We start from the raw sequence: 26,576 nt of genomic DNA, 5'->3' as shown, positions 1-26,576 counted from the left end.
TCAGTAAGAGTTCAGCTCACACACTCACTTAAGAAGTCTTCCTCAGAGAACACCTCTCTGGCTGCTAGTCCCAGGGAGAAATAGGTTTCTGCTTGGCTAACAGCAAAGATCTGGAGATACAAGTGCAGTTTTAGAGTTGCATTTGCCAGGTAGCAAAAGCTCTAGGGAGGACAAAAAGGGTCAGAACATGTGCAGTTCAGTTAGGTTACTTCAGAGTGGTGTTTCTGTTCTTGTGTCTTATCATATCCATGTCAGGACGGCAAGCTTTGGAATGAATTTTAAGCTCCTAAGCTCAAATGGATATGACTCAATTGAGCAGGTCGATAACTATAAAATAAACTGTGCACTCCTATAATCTATGGTACTTTTTTCTTTCTTTAAACTCTTTGTATTTTCATGTTCATCAATATGGGTGAGGATTAGCTAAGCCGTATCATCAAGTAGTGATGAATTTTATCAGCAAATTACATGACATTATTTAAACAGTAATTTATGAAATTATTTTTGGGAATAGATAGAAGAGTATTATTTGTTATTGAAAGAGAAAGAATGCCCCATTTAGTGATTTAACTTTTTTTAGCTGAATAGGAGAATTCTTTTCTTTTTAATTTGGTCTCACTCTTTCACATAGAATTCTATTAAGAGGTACCCATCTACCTATTTACCTGTACACACACACACACACACACACACACACACACACACACACACACACACACACACACACACACAGCAGAGTTAAAATCTGATTAATTCCTGGATGAGTTGCCTCATCTTCAAACTTAATCTTCAGTGTGGGCATTTAGACTGGTGAGTTGACATACAACATGTAACACAATCCTGTTAACTTGTACTTACTAGAGGCTTCTACACGAATGATTAATGACATGTATACCAGCTGTAGACAATCTTTATGTACATAGCTGTAACTCCATCTTTTTCATTTCTCATTGATGCATAGCACCTTTCAACCTATCCCAAAATACTCTGTTTAACAGAAGTATATGGCTAGAAAGACCCATTTATGTCATAGGGAAAATGATAAGAAGAAAGAACTCAGTACGTCATTTGAAACTAAGGTTTTCAGTCTTCAAGTGACTATTTTGGACAATAGATTTTATCAAAGATTTTTTCTGCCCCCTCTATTTCTTGTTCTGATTCCCATAGTTACATTTTAAGAGAACAAGAGTAGAAGAGAAAAGAAGAAAATCTATTGAAATGTTTTATTATACAAAATTATAACTCTTATTAGAGTATATTGCCTCCTGAAAAAGATCATAGGAACAGTATTTATCCATGAAACTAAAAATTAGCATTTACATTTTTAGACACTGGAGAAAATCAGAGAACTTTAAAACCACAGTTTAAAGAATTTGTTAACACTTCAGTAAGTGTTCTATTTAATTCCAGAAAATATTTCACTCACATATATTTTGCTGGCAATGTATTAAAATGTTCAGTACCTAAATAATAGACATTTTTTTGGTAAATAATTTGTATTAGTAAAATTTTTTAATGTGGAGTTGAGGAAAAGAAAAATATCTCACGCTTAGCAGTTTTTGCTCTTACGCTGTGATTCACAATAAGTCTTGCATACCTTTTTTCGTAATTACTTTGTCTGACAATGATGTTATTTTCTCCCATTAAAGATACCATTGCCTCAGTAATTATATATCGTCGTTGTATTTCAAAGACTAAATTAGTGTTGGATTTAACTAAATTTCTTGGCAACTTAACCATTAGTGCGTTGGCTAAAATTTTATTTTCAGTTTCTGTAAATTGGAGAATTCACAGACACTTGTGAAACAGTCTGACTGCAAGAGTCCTTCTGTGGTTTTATGATTATTTTTCTAGGATTTTAAGTTGTTTTTAAAGAGACTCACTTTAAAACATCTTCTTGAAACATTTGATTTTAAATATACTAGAAACAATAGCTTTCTTTCCCCACTCGGGTTTTATGGGTTTGTGTAATATGTAGCTGTGTATGAATATAACTAGCACAGACAGGATTAAGAAAACACAAATAACTGTTCAAAGTACAATTTGGCTAGTGGGAATAGAAGTGTGTGGACGTTTTAGCTATTTGCTGATTATGGGATGGTAGTGTTTCACAAAGGAAATGGAGAATTGGTTGTTATGGCAAGCCCATCAAGTGGAAATCATTTGAAGAGCACACCTTTGTATGTCATTTAGGATTTCTTTGATAGTGTGTTCTATGTATTAATTTAATATTATATCTTCAACTCATTGGTCATCTCTGACTGAGTGGTAAATTAGATTACTCTTTATAGAAGTGGAACCTTTTTTAAAAAAATACAAAACTAGTATATCTTTTGTTTGTTAGAAGACTGCTAATTTTCTCAACCAGAATAAACTGGTTAATTTTGTTGACAAGACTGGGCCATGGAGCCAGAAGACAGTATATTGAATCTCAGCATTGACATTACAGTAGCTAAGTAGTCTTTGGCAAGATAATTAACATCATAGATTTGTAAAATGGTTATCCAAGTGCTACCTACTACCTCTGGAGATAGGATTATATGTTGTGGGTGGGGTATTTTTTTTCCTGTAATTTTCTGAGCTTTATATCTTGTGACTGTATTATCTTTGTAGCTAGGAAGAAACACTGAACACATATATAACATTAAAAACTTCAGTAGGGTGAGGAGAGATGCATCTAACAGTCTGTTTTTCAAGGATTAAATGAAATATGTTTTCTGTGGCATTTTCAAGTTGGTTAGTTCTGTCTTAACAAGAAACAAATGTCTTTGTATCATATTTAAGCTTTAATTCTATTTTGACATAGGTACACTTCATTTTCATTTCAATTTTATTGGAAAATAAGCTAGTTCTTAAATAACTGATTTTTTTTTTGTGGGGGCTGGTTTTTCTTCATTGAAAAATCTGTTTGGATGGATGTAACCCCCACAAGTTCACATTTTGTAATCATTTTCTTTTTATAGCATAATACTTGATACATCCACATTTTTTTCACATTCACATTCTTTATTTTCCTTGTGGTTTAGACATTGTGGTGGGTAATAACTTTTTTTCTTTTCTTGAATGTACTCCTACCACTACTATTATTTTATTCCTGAGGGGATAAGTAATATGCTTAGAAAATAATGAGCTCCAAATTGTGGCCCTTTTGTGCTTCAGAAAATTATTTAACAAAAGGTGTTGGGGTAGAGGGCAACCCTATGTCTGGAAGTTTGTAATAAAAGAAATAATGTTTTATCAGGACATTCAAAAAGAAGGGTTAGGAGGTTTAAAAGATTTTGATTCTGAGTCTGTTAGGGCAGCCATTCTTACATAAGTGTTGTAACTACTTTGTTTCCTTATATGGGTTTTGGTTGGTTGGTTTGTTTTTATGATTATTTGGAGTACTTGTTTTTAACCATTCTTAAATTGTCCTAGTTAAGACTTACTGTTATATAAAATAAAAAGTAAAAGCACTACTTTAAAAAAATTAGAGATAAACTGTACCATGCTTCTTTAAAATCAAATTAAGTATTCATTGTACTATCAGAAAGAACTCCCTAATTTCTCAAAGGCAAAAATTTGTGTCTTATCCCTATACAATAAGCACATTCTTGTGTGGAGCAGTAAGGTCAATAAATATTTGTTGAATGAAATGAATCATATTGTAATAGTCCTGAAAATGTAAGCCTTTATTTATGTATGACCAACTGGACTTTATAATCTTCAGAATATAAAGCTAGACTTTTTTTTTTTACCAGTTTATTTACTTTTTCTCTAGACAAGTATTTTAAGAAATTAATTTTTAAGTACTTTTTTAAGCAAAGAGCTTCTTTTGTCCTCAAGTAATTAATGGAATGCTGTCTGCCAGCACTTGCAAATTATGCCTATTTTAGTCCTTAAGAGGAAATTCTACATCTAAGAGAAATAACAAGGCACAGTAGACAAAATGACTGATACAGGGCTTAAAGCCTTTGCTCTGTTCCTTAAACTCGTTAGGAAGGACTTGGAAATTTTCTTTATTGCCTTACATCATTTTTCCTAATTATAAAATCAGAAGTGGTGATGAATGAGGAAAATAATGTTATCATTTTATCAGATGGTATTGTGACTCAGTAAAAATAATCGCGTTACTGTAACAAAGTTATGTGGATTATTTACTACCAAGGAATTGCTTTCGTCTCTACGTATAAACAGGTCCTTTTCTGAGTATACCCTTTGTGCCTTCACTAAATCACTTAATCCTCACAAAATAACTTCATTTTGTCTTTTTTAAAGTAATAATCTGAAGTAAATAAAATGTCAAAAAGAATCCAGGAGCGATTTAGCATAGTTTTATTTTTAGAGCATAAAAATGGAAGCTGCCTTCACTCCATCCAGCATTCTGCCAGGCTTCCGTAGAAGCAAATGCAAATTACAAACCTTTAACTTTCCTCAGTCAAAACACAACTCTTATCTTCTGAGTTCTCTCAAGTTGACCTGCCAGACTGTGCTTCCATGTCAGGTTCTTTCTTCCCCAGTTGGCATTTGTTGCATCTACATTCTTTGTACAACTGAGTGTTTAGAGGGACTCAAAACAGCCTTTGGAATTTACCTACTTCCATACAGTACAGAGACATCAGGAAGAAAGAAATGGTGGTCTTTAACACTTAAATAGCAAATACATTTATATATTTTAAAGTTTATCTTACTTTATATAACCAGCTAACATTTTTCATATATTTTATCTCATTTGATCTTCACCATTACCTTATAAAAAGAGTATGCAAATGCAAATGTTAATTTTCCTCATTTAATCAGTCAAAATCAAGAACTAGACTCTCAACTAATTCTTAGGGTCCCAAATTCAGGGATCTTTCCATTATAAGCTACATGATGTAAATGCCCCTTCTAAGGAATTCACTTCAGTGTTTTCATTAGATGGTTTTTAGGCCCTGGAGTACTTCTAGCTAAAGAAACTAATTTAGGCTGTCTAATTTATTTAATCATCACCACATGATACTGATTTAATGAGGTTTCAGTTTCATGTCAAATGATCTATTAAAAAATCGATCATATGTAGCCAGAGTATTTTTTATTTAGACTCAACTTGATCATTGCATAAGTAAACTAGAATTGAATCAGTGTCTACCATATACTCGTGTTATTCATATTTAACTGCATTAATCCATTAAATATATTTGCAAAAATGTATAATTCTTACTTTTTGTCATAGTGATCTAATTCTTTATTTGTTGTAACAGCTAAATATTATCTTCCTGGTGATCACATTGTGCAAAATGGTGAAGCACTCAAACACATTGAAACCAGATTCTAGCAGGTTGGAAAACATTAAGTAAGTATTTCGTATTTTAATTTTACTGCTTGACAAACTAAGTGAAAGGTATTCTCCACAGGGAATACATGAATACCATCTTTCACCTGTAGAAATTATTCAGAATGAAGTTTTACTGATCAAGGTTGAGTCTCACTGTTACCATGTCACAGACATTGGTCAAAAATTAGGTAATAATTTCTGTCTTGATCTAAAGCCAAGAAATTGTTTCAGTGGCTTTGTGGAAATTCCATATCACTGTAGCAATTTCATTTGAATTTAAAATGCAATTCAAAATGATGTTCCTGTTTGCATGACTGATATGATTATATTGTTTGTTTTGTTAAATGACTTTTTGATTTATTAAGGATTCTGAGCAGTTTCTACTTCTAATCCTGTTTTCCTAAGAGAATTTACTCCATTACTATTGTTAACTTGGAGATTGTCTGTTGTTTTCATGATAATTAAATAAATGTTTACTTTATTTCAGTGTTGAAAAAAACTGCAATATCCTATCAATGGAAAAATGTTATCTAATTAACAAAAAATTGATAGCTGTTGATTCATTGTCATCTTATAAAAGCATTTTCAGAGTAATTTTTTAAAATATGAGTTAATTTAAAATTTGAGGAGGTATTCAAGTTGGTTATAATGGGATGTGGAAAATATTTTTAATGTTAAAAATGGCAGATCTATAGTAAGGGTAATTTTTTTTTAATTAGATAAAGTTTTAGATAGGTTAGTGCCAGCTTCATTGCATGTTGCATGGTAAGAGAGAGAGCTAATCTTTAGCATCTCTCTCTTTTCTTCCTTTTCCTCTTTCTGTCTTCTCATCTACACCAGTAATTACCGTGTTTGTGATGGCTACTATAATACGGACTTACCTGGGTAAGGTAGAACCCTACATTAACAAATTTATGGCATGATTTATATTTTTTACAAATCCGTCAATATCATGAATTGCCCTTAATTTTTATAATTATTTTGGAATATCTTATTTGCTAGAATATTTTAAACTATAATGTGCCTTTATTTTTTAATTGTTTGCCTCTGCATTTTGACTTTCTTAATTTTGACTAATTTTATAAAATATATAAATGCTTTCTTATTACTTTCTATTTTAATTCTGTCTAATAATTTTGTTTCTCTTTTCTGCTTATAATGCTTTCTAGCTATGAAGATAATAAGCCATTTATCAAGTAAGATCATTAGTTAGACATGGAATGCACTGACTTTAAATCCTCTCATTCCGTCCTATTTTCTACAGTTCCTTTCTCCTTAAGCTATTCATGATGAAATCTCTCCCAAATTATTTTATTTTGAAGTTGTTCTCATGTTTTTGTCTCATTTCAGCTAGGCTTCTTCATGCTTCAGTTATAAAACCTTAGGTTCACCTAAGATCAGTTTCTTAGAATCTGAGGTTTAGGTGTTAAGTGATTATCTGCCATTTAACCTTTCTGTATGTGTCACATTATTCAGTGTCTTGAGTGCACCACAGGAATAAAAGTATAGGAGTAAACTAATTAAGGACTCCTTAATTTCTTTTACCAAAATGCACATAAAAGATAATAAAGTCATGGGGGATGTTTTACACCTTGTATTTTAATATAGTTTTCATACCTTGTTTATTCTGAGTAAGAAAAGGTCATACCTGCTGTTGCTGTTTTCACTGGAGACTGCAGTACTAAATGCTATTGTTCTTTCTTTAATCAATGAAAGGTTAAAGCCAAAATGCTGTTGAATTTGAATGCGAACATAAAGTCAACTGCTACTACTGATATGTTAATAGTTAAGTGTGATGTGTGTTGTTCTCTCATTGAACCTGTTGATGAAATTCACTTTATTTTTTCAGGTCTTGGGTGCTTGGCGCTTTCGCTCTTCTGTGTCTTCTTGGCCTAACCTGGTCATTTGGGTTGCTTTTTATTAATGAGGAGACTATTGTGATGGCTTATCTCTTCACCATCTTTAATGCTTTCCAGGGAGTGTTCATTTTCATCTTTCACTGTGCTCTCCAAAAGAAAGTAAGTGAAAACACTTAGAGGCTCTGCTTAACTTGTTCTTTGATTTGAAAATAATATATGTAATAGGGAAGATTTTAAGTTACAACTGGAATATTATTAATAGCATTATATTTTAATCATAAATTAATTGTAATGAAAGTCAGGAAGCTCAGGCTTCACATGTAAAATGTGTCAATACCAATCATCTCTTTAATGTCAGTTTGGGAATATTATAAACTAGATACTTACGTTAAGATTTCTTCTTTGGAGTCTACAAAAATGCTTTGTGCAAAGGGTATACAAGAAAAATAAAAAGTTAAATAATCTTGTTCTTTGCTCAATAAAAGGAATGCAGTGGTTCAAAACAAAATTGAGTATAAGGGTAAATGGTCTAAATTTTAAAAGCACAAGATATACAGAAAAATGAATATCAGTGTTGTCTTCTGAGTAATTTTGAAAGATCTTAAAACCCAGCAATTTCATATCTCACATCTTATTATTTTGTCCTGATTTAATGTTAAGTGGAGTCAGCAAAACTGACTCAAAAATTAAAGTTGAAGGTGAAAAAGTTTAATCTATTACAAGAAGATGTTAAACCTAAGAGAATAGCTTAGCTACCATTTAAGTTTAAAATGTCTATGCCTATCACCAGGTATCATCCTTTCCCTGTCTGCATATCTAATGTAGTCTTTTTATTCTGTTATTACTAGTTGGTCACTAAACTGAACAGAGAAATAGAGTTGTGAAAGTGAAAACTATTATGTTTTCAGTCCTGACAAGATGATAGTGTTGTTACTTCCATCAGTTCTGATAAGCTATAATTGTGAGATAATGACAGTGGAATGTGCAATGCTGACAGATAATAATGTACATTCACAGCAATATAGGCATTAGGCAAAACCAACACCGGAGGGTATTATTTGGATAAAATACCATTTTGATTGCCATTGTCTTGGTTATATAGGATTTCAGAGCAGTTAATAGACATTAAGTGTACAGAAATTTTTTGTGAGGTATCATGTATTATTTAATATGAACCTTAACTTTCTAAACATTATACAGGTATAACCTTGTAATTACTTTGGTTTTTATATATTTTCTGCATAGATGAGCATTTTATATACATGCACATAATCACATATTCATACCTTCTGTCAAATGTTTTTGACAAAGCATAAACTTAGCAGAAAAAGGATGAGGTCATCATTATTTCCTCATAGAGTTTGTATATTAATTTTACAGAGATTTTGCTATGCTTTTTAATTAGCAATTACATTTTAAAGTCATTGTGTTACATTTCTTTTGAACAAGTTCTACTTAGTCTTGGATATGTTCTATTGGATGCTGCCAGGATGAATTGTTAAGAATATAAGATGATTTAGTTAAAATCATGGTTCTAACTGCTTGAGTGAGCATATTTAGGCAGAGAAAATGCTTTGAAAGTTCACCCCCATTGTTATTTGTTCTAATAGATATAATTAAATAAAGCTAAGAGGATGAAAATTCAAGTGCACTTAGATTTAAAAGGTCATTAGTGACTTTAATTCTCTAATTTCCCAAGGAATAAGTGTCAAAGTTTTGGCCTTTGCAGGCAGATACTGAGCATAGAAATGGTGTTGGGGGGGAGCGGGGAGGGGGAAGCCTTTGAGTGTTTTTTGTAACCTACTAGAAAAAATAATTTCTTATGCAGCCTCTCCTTCTTCTGTCTTGAAATTTCAAAGTCTGGCTCTTAGCCTCAATGAAACCTGTTTATATGCCAGCAAAGCTGCACAGAATCCAGAACTCTCCCCCCTCCTCCCAATTCTTGACCACCTAAGTGGGGCACTATTATTTAGCAGTTGTTTGGACCTCACTTTTTACCGTTTCAACTTTCTTTTAGGCCTGACAACTTTTCTATCTATTCATATGTCCAAACTTCAGGGGAAAAGGGAAATTACCTGGGTAACTCATTAATGTGAATGGAAATTGCTTAAATAGTTCCCTTGTGTGCTAATGAAGTGAATAGGCATCTTAGACTCTGTACACTAAATGTTAGAGCTAGACATATCAGAAAATGAAGAAAACATTCCATCCTAATTAATGACATGTATCAAAGGACTTTTTTTCCTTTATTCTTGTGCCAAAGTAGTCTTTCATTATAAAGAGGTCACCTGCAACACCACGCAATCTAGTAAAAGACGTTTATGTACTGACCTACCTAAGAGGACACGAAGCATATAAACCTTAAATGACTGAATTACAGGTGGTTAAATGTAATTAAGCAGGGAAAATACTAAATTTTTATCTTATTTTCTTAGCATGAAATAGAAAATTGGGTTTGCTAAGGCTATAGCTAGAATAAGGCTTTTAAGATATTACCATTGTATTATTAATAAATAACATTTGCATAATGAAAACAGGGTATATAAAGCATTTCTACATATGATATCACCCTTTAAAGATCCTACTAGCCAGTCTAGTGGACAGAGGTGTTTTTCTGATTACCATTTCACCAGTTTCAATTGAACTTGACTTTGTAATCTCCACGGAAAAGTGTTAGTGGGACTTCTTGTCTCGTCTGCTCATTTAATTAGAGAGAGAGGAGCAAGCATGTTTATATTAATCCCTTGGTCTTGTGGTTATTCAATGCAGGTGCGAAAAGAATATGGCAAGTGCTTCAGACACTCGTATTGCTGCGGCAGCCTCCCAACTGAGAGCCCGCACAGCTCAGCGAAGGCGTCCACCACCAGAACCAGTGCTCGGTATTCCTCTGGCACACAGGTAACAGAGAGTTTGACAGCATCTTTAATTAATCTTCTTTATGGAAAGCCTTCTGAGACATGTTCTGTTCAGATGTACTAATTGTCTCCTCATTATAATGATCCAGGTAGCAAATACTTGCCTTCTTAGTATTTTGGTTTTAATTTCTTCCTAAGTATTTCTTCAAGGTGTTTCTTTAGGTGTAAACGTCCTTTTTTGAGAGGTATACTTTTTTAAGAAGTATGTCATAATCATTAGATATCCTAAGCTCACAAAGCACAGGACTCAGTAGGCATTCAGTAAACATTTGTTGACTAACTAGCCATCTCCACTTTAAAAAAAGACAATAAGTGAACACTCTTTTTAAGATTGGAAAATTAAATACTCCTTAGTAGAGAAGCAACAGAGGAGTATAGACTTCCTTCGTTCTAGAACAGAATCAATGCACATTTTTTTTAAAAAAGGTCAAAAGATAATTCTGCACAGATTGTTCAGGGTACATCTTTGTGTGTCTAATGTAAGGTAAGCTTGGGAAAACTAACCTAACATATGTCTTGCTATTTTATGTTAATAGAGTCGTATAAGAAGGATGTGGAATGACACTGTGAGAAAACAATCTGAATCGTCTTTTATCTCAGGTGACATCAATAGCACTTCAACACTTAATCAAGGTCAGTTACTAGGAAAATTTGAGTTTACAATTTAAATTTTGTGCCTTTTGCCAGTTTGCAATAATTCTAGAGAAAATGCTGAATTTTCCTCTCAAATGGGTTTATATCACAAGCTCTTAAACCTATTGAGTCATCTTTTATTAAAGTACATATAAATTCTTTTTATTCAATAATGTAATGCAAAAAGTATGATTTCAAATACCACGTTAACAGAGTGAGGCTGGAAAAAGTAATTTCTGAGAACGTGCTTTGCCACAGATTAAAATGGTTTCCTAGTGAATACAGATTTAGTCTTTCTAAACGTACATTTATGAAAGTTTTCTTCTTAAAACATTAATATAATTAGAATAACTACTCTTCACATTAAACAGTACCAGTTTTGCAGTGAAAATTCTTACTTGTAAAATTCTTCTGTTTTTACATTTGTTTCAAAAAGTAAAAAGTAAATGTCAAAACATTTATACTAACTCTTCATAAACACATAATTAAACTACATGATAATCTACAAAGTAATTTTTATATTTGAATTGTTATTATTTAATGTGTCTACAATTATAGCCTTAAACGTATCACATAATCAATATAATTCCAACTTAAAATAATATGGCAAATAAAATAATTTAGCCAGATAAGGGCACAAGTACATGTACAGACACATATTCCTGAGTACAAGTTTAGTAAATTTCAATTTATTTTGAAAAAAATCATATATTATTGTATATATTCTTGGAAAAGTAAATTATCCAGGTAATTTCAGTTTTGATGTACTGATTTGTAATATAATATGTTATATTTTATCACAATGTAGTATGAAAGACATTTTTCATTGTTGACATTGTTCGGATGAGATTCTGGTTTAAAATGAAAAAAAGCACATGGATGGCATCAAAACCAACTTGAATTTTAAAATATTTTTAGCCAAATTACATTAGTTATGCAAAACGCATGTTTGATAAGTATTGAAAGGTTTGTAATTTGTCAGTTAGAATGAGTGAAATGTGTGTTTATTCCATTGCTCTGATGTTTTACCTAATTCTGTTAAGATGACTATCAAAAAGGAAATGAATTATTCAATGATTCATTTTTGAAACCTGGCAAATAAGATTACAGAAGGAGAACTCTTGTTGGATAGAATTTGTGAATGGTCTAATAATTCATTATACACAGTCTCTTTTTCCCCTCAGCATGTGTGCTCTTGCATTTACTAAGAGAAGCTTGGTGCAGTGTGTCATACTTTTTACCTGTTTGTGAAAGTTGTTTTTCCTCCTGCTTGTATCAGAGTTGGTATTAACACCGATGTTTTCATGAGGGATAATCCCACACCTGTAAATTCTGAAAGTTTGAGATTCCCTCTTCTGGGCCTCAGTGGTTAGGTTTTTAATATTAAGCAGTAACATCTTGAAACATAATGTTGATCTCTGTGCATTTAATTGCCATTTTTGTTTAACAGTGATTTTGTATAAATTAGTAAATGTCATCCTCAGCAGGTGTTTACTTGGGGGACTTAGAAAGCACCTGTGAATTGCTGAAATTTAACTTCCCTCTTCCCTTTCTCCTTCAAATTAGTAGTTCAAATACAGTCAGATAATTTCAGCAGATTTTCCATTGCCAACTTATCCACTACCCTTGATGAATACGAAAAGTACTTTACTGCAACTGCAACACTAAAATAAGAGAACTGATGTATTTTTTTCTGTTTCTTTGCTTTAGGAATGACTGGCAATTACCTACTAACAAACCCTCTTCTTCGACCCCACGGCACTAACAACCCTTATAACACATTGCTCGCTGAAACAGTTGTATGTAATGCCCCTTCAGCTCCTGTGTTTAACTCACCAGGTGTGCTTATACTTACGAATACAACTACCTTTCTTTGCTGCTAAACAGAACTCTGATCTTTGCCCTCTTTCTAGAACACTCAAGTTGCCATATACTTACTATTACATCCTTAATTTCTCAGTTAAAAAGCATTATGGTATTGCCCATGCCAGGCTTCTAAAACTGCACTATATTATAGTAAAAATTCAGTCATGATAGTATTTACCAATAATTATCCATGTTTTTGACACAGGTGGCATAAATCTTAATATATTATTACAGGACTGACATCACATGGTCTGAGAGCCCATCTTCAAGATTTATATCATTTAGAGGTATCCTATCTATGTAATATACTATTCAGTTGACTCTAAAGCTTGCTGACGGAGTTTGCTTCTGGCATGACTTAGCTAATAATTTGGATGCCTAGGTATAGAAAACTACATCCAGCATTATCAATGTAACCAAACTATAGTATAGTGCAGCTTTATGGTAGTTTTTCTTTCTTCTTAAAAAACTAAGAATAAAGTTAATATTAGTCAGTTTATACCTATAGTTTTTTATTGGGGGAGGGGGAGAGATTGTCACTAACCCATCCTGTATTTTACTGTATTTTCTAATAGCTTGTTTATTTAAAAATATATATATATATATTTAATATTAACAGAATTTTCAAGAGTTTGGTGGAAGTTATTGCATAATTACAGTTAGCATATAATCTTTATTTGTGATTGATATTTGCCACTAAATTAAACACAGAACTTCGTTTCCGTTTTTTTTTTTCTTGACATTCTTTTTTAACGTAACTGCAGCTTCTCTTTTCATTCTCTTGTTTTTCTTACTTTCCTTATGCTTTCCTCTAGCAACCTACAGAGAGACAAGTATGGGAGTAAAACTTAACTTTGCCTATCAAATGTAAATTTTTTCAGCATGATTTTTAACCGGCACAATTAAAACATAACTAGCAGTCATGAAGTAGACTCAGCGGGCAAGTGGTTCACAATTTGCAACTCAAATGTTTCCAAATTCAAACAGTACATCTATATGTACTGCCTTTTGTCAGTAATAGAGGTCTGTAGCAAATGCTGTCCATACTTAAGTACATGCAATGCTGAAATAATTTGCTCTTTAAAGCCTGAGGTACTGTCAACCAGAATGCTTAATAATTGACTTATCATTTCTGCATTCCCACAGTAGTCTTGCTACAGGCTGTGGAAAGTCTTCCAGTGAATTACCTGAACTTGGGCAGAAAAAGTTGCCTCTTCAAAACCAGCCAAAGAAGTGCTTAAATCTGCAGTATATCGTAGAAAACACCTTTTGGATTACCCAGTATATATTTTTATATTTATTAAACAACAATAAAAAGAAAAATGACAAGATCAAACCTCGACAGAGGAAACAAACGCTACCAACTGATCCCCGTGTCACTTATAATTTAAAACAGCAAATGTTTCCTAGTAGTAGATCTTCTAAAGTTTGTGACACATATGTAAATTTATAAAGCTGGAGATTTGTGTCAGTGAGGCTAAAGGAAGCCATGCAAAGAACTATCATAACTTCATTTTGTCAAACATGCCTTGGAGCATGATACAAATCGAATTGTCAGCTTTTCAAAAGTAGAAGTTGGATCAGAATTTTCTACATAACATGAGTCAATAATAAATATGACCCACCCATTTTCTCATTTTCTGCTAATGATAATTAATTGAGCATTTATTAGGTATTTATTGGTCATGACATTGAGTTTTCTAGGATAATCTGCAGCTTTAAGAGTGGAGTGAGCACTAAAAAGGGAAATTTCCTATTTTTTCGAAGAATTCATTTTTTTCCTAAACTCCTCCAAGCCTTGCATACAATGCAGCAGCCTCACAGTGGTCAGTTTCATTTCAATAACATCATTTCATTCTTTTTTTTTCCAGACTTATCTGTAGACAAGTGATTTTTTTCTCTAGGATTTTGAGAATGAATAACCTAACTTTCCATGGTACAGACCATTTAATTTTCTCTAAAACTTTCTTTTCCATCTGCCTGAGAAGCACTGTGATGTCTTAGTTTACATGTTTATGTGTCTGTAGAAAACTACAACTCTGATTCAAAGAGAGCATGTTACCATATTTTTTTTCCTCCTGAACCTCTTTTCATATCTTCAGCAGACATATCCAGTCTTTCATTCCTTTAGAAATAAAAATATATTAGCCAAGGCTGACACCCTTTTCCCATTCCACAGTTGATATTTATTCTTGGTTTAATTTCTGTGACACATACTTAAGAAACCTCCTAACATTTCTGCGTTTAACCTCCATGCCCATGGTGTCTGTGGGCCAGTCTCGTACAGTAGTAGACTCTGCTGGTTCATTCGGTGCTGTCACTGTGACTGATGCAGACTGCAGGGCTGCAGGCAAACTTTGACCAATAGGAGCCTGGGGCCATTGCTATCAGAGAGAGTATTAGTACCAAATAAAAGTTCAAAATAATAAGAAATATTCAATGAAAAAGTAAAAGGCTGCTATTGCTGGTAATCTAATTTGTTGAACCCTTGCTCTAAGTTGCTGAGAAGCTTAGAAATTCTTCATCATGTTACAATAAATCATTTTACTTTCTTTTATATATCAGCTACTCTTAGGCCAGATAGCCTGAGCAGACAGACATGATGTGAGTTGTCCAAAGTGAGTCATTCCACCTGCTGTCTATCGTGTTGTTGGATGGTGCTTGTGGGCCCCTGGTCCAGTCAGTATGAGAGGCGGCTGTCTTTGTTTAACATGACTTCTTTGTGTCTGTCCATTTTTTCATTCTTTTTTTCACTTCATCTCCAGAAAAAGGAAATGTTAGAATGTTGTTTAAAGAGTTGCTTGCCAGTTACGTGGGTTTATGTTGTACATTTGCCTTCAGTTTTTGTATGTGACTTATTCCTTTTTAATTTAGTGTTGTTTAGGACAAATTCTGTTAATTTTATTTTTATAAACCATAGTCTCGTACTTTAAAATGTAAATGTCACTAATGAATTGCTTTGCATTAACTATGCAAGGGCATGGAGTGAAGTCTTTATAAGAGTGTCAGAGATTTGACCAAAAATCAATTCATAACTACTGTCTCCCCGAAATTGATAAAGCAACATTCTGTATACCATCTTCCCTCCCTGGAAAACAGTATTATTCTTTCACACTTGTTCCTGTTATCTAAGGGGTTGCAACTGTTTACAGTTGGGAATGCAGGAAAGCCTGGCACTTTCCAAGTGTTAGCTTTCAAATACAACTTTGTCCTGAACGACATTAAAAAGTTTTGTACAAAAGAAGTAAAGATTCTTGAGGAAGGAACAGAGGCAGTAACCGAACCCCTCCCTTTTCTGTTTCAGGACATTCACTGAACAATGCCAGGGATACAAGTGCCATGGATACTCTACCGCTAAATGGTAACTTTAACAACAGCTACTCACTACGCAAGGGGGACTATAATGACAGCGTGCAAGTCGTGGACTGTGGACTAAGTCTGAATGATTCCGCTTTTGAGAAAATGATCATTTCAGAATTAGTGCACAACAACCTGCGGGGCAGCAGCAAGGCTCACAACCTCGAGCTCACACTACCAGTCAAACCTGTGATTGGAGGGGGCAGCAGCGAAGATGATGCTATCGTGGCAGATGCTTCGTCTTTAATGCACAGTGACAACCCAGGGCTGGAGCTCCATCACAAAGAACTCGAGGCACCGCTCATTCCTCAGCGGACTCACTCCCTTCTGTACCAACCCCAGAAGAAAGCGAAGCCCGAGGGGACTGACAGCTACGTCTCCCAGCTGACAGCTGAGGCCGAGGACCACCTGCAGTCCCCCAACAGAGACTCTCTTTACACAAGCATGCCCAACCTTAGAGACTCTCCGTATCAGGAGAGCAGCCCCGACATGGAAGAAGACCTGTCTCCATCCAGGAGGAGTGAGAACGAGGACATTTACTATAAGAGCATGCCAAACCTTGGAGCTGGCCATCAGCTTCAGATGTGCTACCAGATCAGCAGGGGCAATAGTGATGGTTACATAATCCCCATTAACAAAGAAGGGTGTATTCCAGAAGGAGATGTCAGAGAAGGACAAATGCAGCTGGTGACAAGTCTTTAATAGTGCAGCTAAGGAATTCCAGCGGCCCCATGCAAGTGTTAGTAAATAAAGACAGGCTCCATGGCCTGATACAGCTCCCTCAAACTCTGCTTGAAGAGATGGCTCTGTTGACCTGTGGTTCTCCAGTGTAAAAAAGATGACTGAACCTTGCAGTTCTGTGAATTTTTATATAACATACAAAAACTTTGTATATACACAGAGTATACTAAAATGAATTATTTGTTACAAAGAAAAGAGATGCCAACCAGGTATTTTAAGTTTCTGCTGCTGTTTAGAGAAATTGTGAAACAAGCGAAACAAAACTTTCCAGCCATTTTACTGCAGCAGTTTGTGAACTAAATTTGTAAATATGGCTGCACCATTTTTGTAGGCCTGCATTGTATTATATACAAGACGTAGGCTTTAAAATCCTGTGGGACAAATTTACTGTACCTTACTGTTCCTGACAAGACTTGGAAAAGCAGGAGAGCTATTCTGCATCAGTTTGCAGTTAACTGCAAACCTTTTACATTAAGGCAAAGATTGAAAACATGTTTAACCACTAGCAATCAAGCCACAGGCCTTATTTCATATGTTTCCTCAACTGTACAATGACCTATTCAAAAATGGCTAAAGAAATTATATTTTGTTCTATTGCTAGGGTGAAATAAATACATTTGTGTCCAACGGAAATATAATTGTCATTAAAATAATTTTAGAGTTTGGAGAAAATATTATGTGAAGCTCATGGTTGCACATATGTTATCAAATGTTTTTTCTTACACTTTGTCATTGTAAGTTCTACCCATTTTCACTTATTTTCCACTGTATACGGTGTTCTGCTTTGACAAGTTAGTCCTTATTCTTACATTTTAATTTCTTATGGCCAAAAGAACGTGTTTTATGGGGAAAAAACTCTTTGAAGCCAGTTATGCCATGCCTTGCACAAATGTGGTGAAATCTAGAAAAGATTGTTTGTCACCCCTCTGTTTGTTCTTGAACAGGGGCCAAAGAGGGCACTGGGCACTTCTCACAAACTTTCTAGTGAACAAAAGGTGCCTATTCTTTTTTAAAAAGTAAAATTAAACATAAATATTACTCTTCCATATTCCTTCTGCCTATATTTAGTAATTAATTTATTTTATGATAAAGTTCTAGTGAAATGTAAATTGTTTCAGCAAAATTCTGCTTTTCTTTTCATCCCTTTGTGTAAACCTGTTAATAATGAACCCATCACTAATATCCAGTGTAAAGTTTAACACGGTTTGACAGTAAATAAATGTGAATTTTTTCAAGTAGCTAATGTGCACTTTTATGTACGATACATAATTGGCTTTAACACACCGGTCCTTTGCCACCCCGCTCCCCTTGGGTATACTAGGTTCCTTCACAATATAACCCACGGGTATGCAAAAGAATACAGTTCAGCTGCCTGATGGTTCTATATCCTGAAAAGAATATATTTGTATTCTAATTACCATTACCTATGCACAAAATCTGGCAGATAGGTTTCAATAGGGAAATATACTGAAAGTATTTGTGTCTGTTGCATTGCACCAGAGCCAAAAAACAAATAAAAATGAAAAAAAGAAGACGTGTTGGAAATCTCAAGTCAAATTTGGGCATCGTTAAAAAAAACTGACTTTTCAGCAGTATTGAGAAGCAAATCCTAAAACATACTTTTACACTTTGAGGATTATAAGTAGCCCTATAGGCAGCTGCAAATGGCAATGTTTGTTATCATGGAAAGGTTCAAAAATCATATAATTGAATCTCAACATGCAGATTTTCTCCTGTCTACATCATCAGCATTTATACCAAATTCTTCTAAAGCTTACTGGTTCTCTCAAGGCCTTCCACCATATTAGAAATCACTTTATTTCATGTGGACACAGCCTATTTAAAAAGAGTAATAAGAGGGCTTCCCTGGTGGCACAGTGGTTGAGAGGTCTGCCTGCTGATGCAGGAGACACGGGTTCGTGCCCCGGTCCGGGAAGATCCCACATGCCGCGGGGCGGCTGGGCCCATGAGCCATGGCCACTGAGCCTGCGCGTACGGAGCCTGTGCTCCACAATGGGAGAGGCCACAACAGTGAGAGGTCCGCGTACTACAAAAAAAAATTAATAGTAGGGTGACAATGGAGGAGTGTAATCACATATAGTTAATACCTAACAAGTTGGAAATTGACTATAAGAAATTATTAATATTCAAACAGATTTAACAATCGTCTGAGAAGGGTATTCATCCTTGGGTAAAATTCTGCAGGAATTTACAAAACTTTATTTACTAGAAGGGGGCATTATATAATCGAGCATTTTCATTTTCTATTATGTTATATTTTTTGCTGTCCAAGCCTGAAACTCTACAATGTTATGTGATCTGTACTTCCTAGTATACAGGCTAACTAGGGTTAGGCTGGATCAGTGATGAATTGCCAAAAAAAAAAAAAAAAAAAGGCAACATTGATTGTTTAATTTGTGGCATCTCTTTCTGTTGAGGCTGTTCTTAAAACTGGCATGATGTGAACAAGTGCAGAAGTACCTAGTACCTAAATAGTTAATGTTCTCTTCAGAATAGGTAATTTACAAGTCTTCACATTAGAGAATACAATTTGGAAGCTATGGTTCATCTTTGCCACTGAAAGAAGTATCGCTTTTAAAACGGATTTCTTTTTAAAAATATATAAATGTTGCCTTAAATTCTATCCAGCATTCCCCCTAGTACAGATAATTTCTTAGGTTTAAAATTATTAATCTATTGGCTAGTGCATTACTCTATTTATTAACCCAGTAGTTTCTTTGACTCTGTCCAGACTTCACTTGCATATGCAATTTCCACCTTCTTAGTTGTTTCTCTTTGTAATAATCACAACCGTGACTTTTTATAAAGTCACATTATTATACCTTATCTCAGGGACAGTTAGTCAACAGGTCTATTAATAATAAGGAGTGGTTGTTTCCATTTATTTTAGATGCAGCTTGATAAATGTTAGTCCAGATTGATCTCTTTTATTTTAAGATATAGGCTTGTGTTTGTTCTATTCACCAACAGAAAAAATTATAGCTTATACATCTGTATATATTCATCTTATAGGCTTTTAAAATCATTTATGTGGAAGAGAATCCATTAAAATCCATAAATTGCTTAAATATGTCATCAGCTCAACTCATCCACGTTCATTTGAGGGTAGTTTATATTAATATTTTAACCAGTAAAACAACAGCAACAATTATTTGACAGAAAATCACTGTCACTATCCTTTCCCCCAAAAGAAGTATTAGGCACAAATTCACTGCCCAATATCAAAAGAAAAATTCATGTGTACTTGTTACAGGGGGTATTCAGGATGCTTGCTTTATGTATTTATTTAAATGAGAAAAGAGAATATGTAATTTTCCATCAATTCAACTTTGAACCTTCTTAAAACTGACCTTTAAGATGTTCTCGTGGGATAGAGTGTTTTGTAAAAAACTTCAACTCAGTAAAATTTTTACTGTGGTTATACCTTTCTAAGTAGAAAAACTTGAAAGAATGCATACAAGTTGAATTTCTGAAATGAAAGCAGCTCTTCATATTTTATTGATACTGAATTTTTTTTAGAAGACAGTAATCCCTGAGTGTTTTACAAATAAAACTTAGTACCAAGAGTTCACATGATCCTATGTTCCACATATTTTTCTTTCCATGAAATTGTTGCATTAAATCTCAAATGTCAGTATGAAAAGTTACTGACGTGTTGAATATAGATGAGGATTGCTTCACTGGGTAATAAAATTAGTATGCTTCTGGGTGAAAATGCCATATCACATGCTTCCTGCTAGTGAACATCAAGTTCATTGTGAGTAGTCCTTAAATAGCATGTATTGGCAGACTGGAAGCATTAGTGCTAAAGGATGAGTGAATGGTAGTGGGTTTGGAGATTAATTTATGATGGTCTTATCATTTGAATGGTATAACATGCGAATTTTCTGTTATGTCACTTTGAGTCTTTTTCCCAACAATCATAGAGACACATTATGTTAGCTAAATGCACCAAGCAGAAAAACTTGAATGTTGAAGGATACCACGTTTTTAACCAACATGTACTTTGTGCACATTACTAGTGCTTTGTTCCAAAATGTGTGGGACTGATGGAAATTCCTGGACATTATCCAAGTTCATTTCAAGGCACTATGGGCACTGAGCTTTCAAGGCCAGGATAACATATCTCTGTCAGAGGACACTGATAATAAGCTGTAAGTGCACCATGTAATTAGGCTAATTAAATATACTCTGAGTGTTTTTCAAATATTGGCAATAGACCACCCCACATCTCTTAATAAGGCTTCTTTGGAGTCTTCATCCTTTTCCTGGTGGCATTACTGTTTACTGAATGTGCAATTTCTCAGCAAGAAATCTTCAGAGGTCAGTTTCATTTTTAAAGCCTATTATTTTAACTTGTGAATTTTTTCTGAATTCATGCATTGTGAAATGCTGTTAGGCATGCTGGCACTTAACGTTATAAATCACTGTATGAAATAAGAAACAACAAAACAGGTAACCCAGTACAATCGAGCTAACCAAAGTCTTCAGTATGGAAAAAAGTTGCCCCATGAATCGTTCACACATTTCTCTATCATGTGTTTATTGAAGCTCTTAGAAATATTTAAAAGGCATAGTTAATCTTAAGTAAACCAGTGTTGGGTGAGCATAAGAGACTAGTGATGAATGATCAATCTTTGAATGGTTTTCTGAATATGTTTTTCATAAGCATTTTTAAATCATATGTCAGAACTAAGCTTTTTAAAAAGCAACATGGCTTTCTCGTTTGATTTTATTAGGCAAAAAATGACTGATCTTTTTTTGATCTTTCCTTAGAAAGACTGACAGCTACTATATAGAATACCCAGGAACAATGATAGGTATCAGAGGTATTGATCAGGTGAAGGATTCATTTATGTTTGCTGAAATATCAGTCTTTTTTTTTTTTTTTTGGCTGCGTTGGGTCTTCGTTGCTCTGTGTGGGCTTTCCCTAGTTGCAGCGAGTGGGGGCTTCTCTTCGTTGTGGTGCCCAGGCTTCTCATTGCAGTGGCTTCTCTTGTTGCGGAGCACAGGCTCTAGGCGCGCAGGCTTCAGTAGTTGTGGCACAAGGGCTCAGTAATTGTGGCTCGCGGGCTCTAGAGCACAGGCTCAATAGTTGTGGTGCACAAGCTTAGTTGCTCCACGGTACGTGGGAATCTTCCCGGAGCAGGGCTTGAACCCATGTCCCCTGCATTGGCAGGTGGATTCTTAACTGCTGTGCCACCAGGGAAGTCCCTGAAATATCAGTCTTAATAAATAGATGGCTTTTAATCAAAACATAGCAGTAGCACATAGTAAATTCTTTTAACACTCTAATAAAGGAACTACAAGACAAGAATTGCTGTCTAATTTTTAAAAATATCTCAGACTAAATGATTTGGTCCCATTTAATAATTTGCTAATATTGCAACAAGAATAAAAGTTCTAGCACCTACCATTTAATAGATGCTCATACATGCCAGACTCCGCACTAAATACTGTGTGCTTTGTTGCACTTAATCCACTCAACAATCCTCTAAGAAGGGTGCTCATTATCTACTTTTGCGAAAGAAGAAAAATAATTTGCCCAAGGTCTCACAGCTGGTGTGTGGCCGAGCCTTCACTAGCATCATGTTCAGCCCCAGAGTTCTGAGCATTTAACCAACATGTGTCACCTCTGGTTTTACTCAGAGTCCCAAGAATGTCTCTTGTACCTCATGGACTCTTTCTCTGCTGGTGGTTAGAGAAGGTTTGTTTGTTTTGAGTCCATAGAGCTGTAAAAGAAAATGAAGTTAAAAAGTCAGTTTAAATAAGTCAAAGAGTTTCAGAAGAAGATATCCCTCCTAAAAGATAATTATTTACCTCAAATCTTAGCATAAGCGGGCCTGTTAGCTGGGTGGTAGTCAAATGTAAAGTTTATTGGTTACTGATTTGCCCCCTTTGGAAGTAACTTAAAACGTAGTCATGAGGCAGTTGTAATAGGGGAAAAAAAAAAAGATTTTGAGTCAGGATGTTGAATTTCTAGTCCTCCCCTGACCAATAAAATAATATTGGTTTACCCAGTCAATATGATCAACAACCACAAAAACTGAGAAACAATTCATTCACGTATAATGTTTTTTATTTTCCTTCACAACTGAGACATAACAATGGTGGAAAAGTCATGTGAAGGATCCCAATATTTGAGTTCCCTTTAACTTTTAAAAATTAATATTTGTGTTAAAGCTAAATGGGGTGTGTGTGAGGTGGGGGGAGGGAGGGAGTGTGTGTGTGTGTGTGTGCGCGTGCGTGTATATGTGTGCATTTCAGTATTTAGGGCATTTCAAGTTCATAGTCTAGCTTTGTCTTTAACATTTGGCTGGAGACCTTTTCTCTGAACAATGAAAAGTTTGAACTAAAATAGTAGTGTATTTTTTTTCCCCCAAAAAAGTGTTCTTCAGAGCCCTGGAGTTAGGGTGTGGAGCTCAGAAGGGCAAGCAGATCAGGGGTTCTCCATGAGTTAAGTTGTTGGAAATGTAGTCCATTAAGGCAGGCATTACACTGAGCTTTATGATTTATTGCATTTATTCTCACAACTGTGGAGGGTAAATGTTGTTACAAGGGAAACTGAGTACTTCAACTTAACTGACTGCACAGCAGTGGGTGGGAATTGGACCTTAGCTGGGTGCCTGAGCCAGGCTCGTTGGATTCTGCCTCTGGGGACAACCTGGCCCACGGAGAGCCCCCAAGGGCTCTACAGTAGTCAGTGCCACAAAGCCGTGTGCTCCAACTTTCTAAGGAACAGCTCATTACCTAGCTGGCCCTGGGCGACAGAGGTAAGAGAGAAAGCACAGGGGACATGAGACCTTGTACTCTGGGTTCCTGTCCCTTGCCCTGGCTGCTGCACCTGAGTATGGTCTGCACCGCCTTGTTGGTCCTCACTTCTGTCCCTGGCTGCTTCCTGCCCTACTTCATCTCTCTCTCCCCTCTATTCCTTTCCTCTTCAAGCCTTTTGTTTTTCTTTTTGTTTTAATTTTCCTCGCATTTTTTTGGTGTGTTATTTATTTGATTTAAAAAAACGTTTTAGTTCTTAATCATATCTACTTTTATATAACACCTTTTCATTTCATGGATTTTAGCCTTTTTCCTTACTGGAGTGTATTTTAGTCTGGATTTCCTCTTTCATCTCTAGATCTTGTCTTCTAGATTCTTATGCTTTTAAAAAAATCTCATATATTTTAAATAATATTTTAGTATTAACCTTTAATCTTTTATGGAATATAAACCTGCTTATATTTGAATTTCTCCTTAATTTTACTTTTCAATTTCCTTCTAGTTTTCTTCTTATTCTTCACATTCTTTAAAAATTTTTGAAAATCCTTCTGTTTCTTTTTAATTTTTCTCACTTTTTTTTTCTTCCTTAACAGTTAGCTAGAGTTATGGCCACAAAGATGGTAGCATTGAAAAAAAAAGTTCCAGCATTTCAAACTTACTTGTAATTCTTATATATTATCCAAATTTTAGTGTTCATTTTATATGATAAGGTATTCATATAAATTATTTAATGAAGTACAGGTATTTATTATGGTTATGGAAACTTTGGATTCACATAGACATAGGTTTAAGCCTTTGCTCTCTCGTGGGCAAATTACTTAACCTCTCTCAAATTGTTTCCTCCTCCGTAAAATTGGAATCAGCCTACCTTGCCAAGGGTTGCTCTATGGATTAGAAGTAATGTATGTAAAGTGCCTTAGTGCAGCTTCTGGCATGTGATAGGCACTCAATAGATAGTAGCCTTTTTTTTCTTTCAGAAGATACTGTGAGTAGCATAAACACCTCATGACTTTGAGTTTTATGATCAGTCATTGGGACTTCAACTGGATTGCCATTATCTGCCTCAAGCCGTTTGGCCAGAGTATATCAGTAAAATTTTTATGAACACAGCAGGTACAGACACCAGGCTCCCCCGTCTAGGGGACAGGTGACCCTAGGGAGTGCTCAGGGCTGCAGGGACACAGGTTAATGAGAGCCAAAGGCAGTGAGCCTCTGAGTCTCCTCTGTAGTATTACAAAGCAGTCTCTTGCTTTGTTTGTTTAGTTCATCTTTCTTTAATAAATATTAGTTATCTACTTCATGTTCCATGTATAAAAGTAGGTGGTGGAACAATGCAGAAATGAAGGATGTCCCTGCCCTTAAATTAATAATGGTAATGCCTAACATATATTGATCACCTACTGTTTGCTAAGCTCTGTATTTAAACCCTCCATGAATATTATTTCATTATAAAAAATTCTAATTTTTGTAACAATTCCATGACATAAAAACTATTATTATCTGCATTTTATAGGTGAGAAAAGTGAGGCTTAGCATAGTGAAGCAACATGCTTGAAACAGAAGGGGATATTTAAAAGGATAATTACAACACAGTAAGATAAAGGCTTAACTATTGTGAAAGCACAGCAGAGAGAGTGATTGACTGAAAGGACTACTGAGAAAGGCTTTATTGAAGAGATAGTGTTGGAGCTGAGTCTTGAAGGATAAGTAGGAGTTTGCTAAGTGAACAAAGTAGAAAGGGAGAATTCTAGGTGAATGGAAAATTATGTGAAAGGCAAACAGATGTGAAAAGACAAGAGATGATTTGAGTGAGAAGTTCAGTGAGGCTGGACAAATATAATGTGTCTGATGGACTGTTGTGGACCAAAACTCTGGAGATAGATTAAAGCCAGATTGAGAGGGGCCTTGAATGCCCCTTGGGTGCTGGACCTGATATCTGCTGTTTTATGCCCATGTTGGAAGAAGGAAAGGGAATTTGTACTAGTGTGTAGTGAGTTCTCTTATGTGCTTTATTTATATTATTTCATGCCTTATTTACATTATTTCACTTAATTTTCACAATCATACAGGGAAGTAGTCCATTATTATTATTATTGGTGTTATTATTATTATCATCATCACTTAAAATATACAAATTACAAGAGTAGCTCTTCCTGAATTTTCACAGAATGAATATACCAATGTAATTAACACCCAAAACAGGAAACAATATGGAACTTCAGAAGCTGCCTTGTGTCCTCTTCCAGTCATTACATCCGCAAGGGTAACACTACCTGACTTCTCACCCCATAGTTTAACCTGTTTTTGAACAGTGTAAAGTAGAATATTGCAAAATAGAATATTTTATTTTGATTTCTTTCCTTCAGCACTATGCTTGTGAAGTGCACTCATGCAGCTGTAGTCCATTCCTTTTCATTGCTACATAATGTTCCATTGATGACTATAGCATAAATTATTCATCCAGCCTTAGAGTAGTTACTATTATCTGTCTTTCACAAATCATAAAACTTGGATAAGGTAAATAACCAGTTTTAAAGCATGGAGCTAGAGAGTGGCAGACCTAAGACTTTGATCCAGTATCATCTTATTCTAAAGCCCAAAAGGCAGTATAATATGGGATTTGAATCATTCAATCTCGAGGCACCAATAATTTATTGAATGCATTACACAATAATCTACTGTTTTCCAGGTGCATTTCTACCTACTGAGGGCATAGTAAGGAACAGAGCAGACTCCATCCTAATAAACATTTAGACAAGAAGATAACATCAGCTACCTAAAGGTACTATGAAGAAGACAGTAATAAACACGTATAGAATGCTGAGTCTATAGCAGGCCCTGTTCTAAGTGTTTTGCCTGTATTACTGCATGTAATTTCAAAACACACCCATGAGATAGGTATGATAGCTGTTCTCATGATCCTAATTTTACAGATGAGGATGCTGAAGCATGGAGAGTCCAAGTATACTTCCTTCTGCCCCACAGTTGGTAAACAGAGGAATTGGGGTTCAAATCCAGACATTCTGGCTCCAGAGCCTGTGCACGTAACACAGAGCTATGAAGGGTAAATGATAGAGAACAGTGCAGCGAGAAGGCAGGGGTAGCTAGGATGCTGGG

At 34.9% G+C, this 26,576-nt stretch overlaps 1 protein-coding gene across 4 annotated transcripts in view; it reads left to right on the top strand.

Annotated features, from left to right (window-relative positions):
- The window catches only part of ADGRL2 (adhesion G protein-coupled receptor L2), a 271,647-nt gene extending 253,742 nt beyond the window's left edge, over positions 1-17,905 (top strand). For 2 of the 4 annotated variants that reach the window (XM_060139665.1, XM_060139664.1), the window contains exons 17-21: positions 5,223-5,314; positions 7,146-7,314; positions 9,925-10,053; positions 10,607-10,703; positions 15,874-17,905. In XM_060139665.1, coding sequence (XP_059995648.1) covers positions 5,223-5,314; positions 7,146-7,314; positions 9,925-10,053; positions 10,607-10,703; positions 15,874-16,628 — 1,242 coding nt within the window. In that variant the 3' untranslated portion in view covers positions 16,629-17,905. Of the gene's footprint in view, positions 1-5,222; positions 5,315-6,136; positions 6,182-7,145; positions 7,315-9,924; positions 10,054-10,606; positions 10,704-12,774; positions 12,857-15,873 lie in introns of all 4 variants that reach the window. The other 2 variants (XM_060139667.1, XM_060139666.1) reach the window with 2 other exon arrangements.
- Positions 17,906-26,576: the final 8,671 nt, after the last annotated feature.

Source organism: Lagenorhynchus albirostris, chromosome 2 (assembly GCF_949774975.1).
Source record: "Lagenorhynchus albirostris chromosome 2, mLagAlb1.1, whole genome shotgun sequence".
In the NCBI taxonomy this organism is placed as follows: domain Eukaryota; kingdom Metazoa; phylum Chordata; class Mammalia; order Artiodactyla; family Delphinidae; genus Lagenorhynchus; species Lagenorhynchus albirostris.
This window is presented reverse-complemented; position numbering and strand designations above follow the sequence as displayed.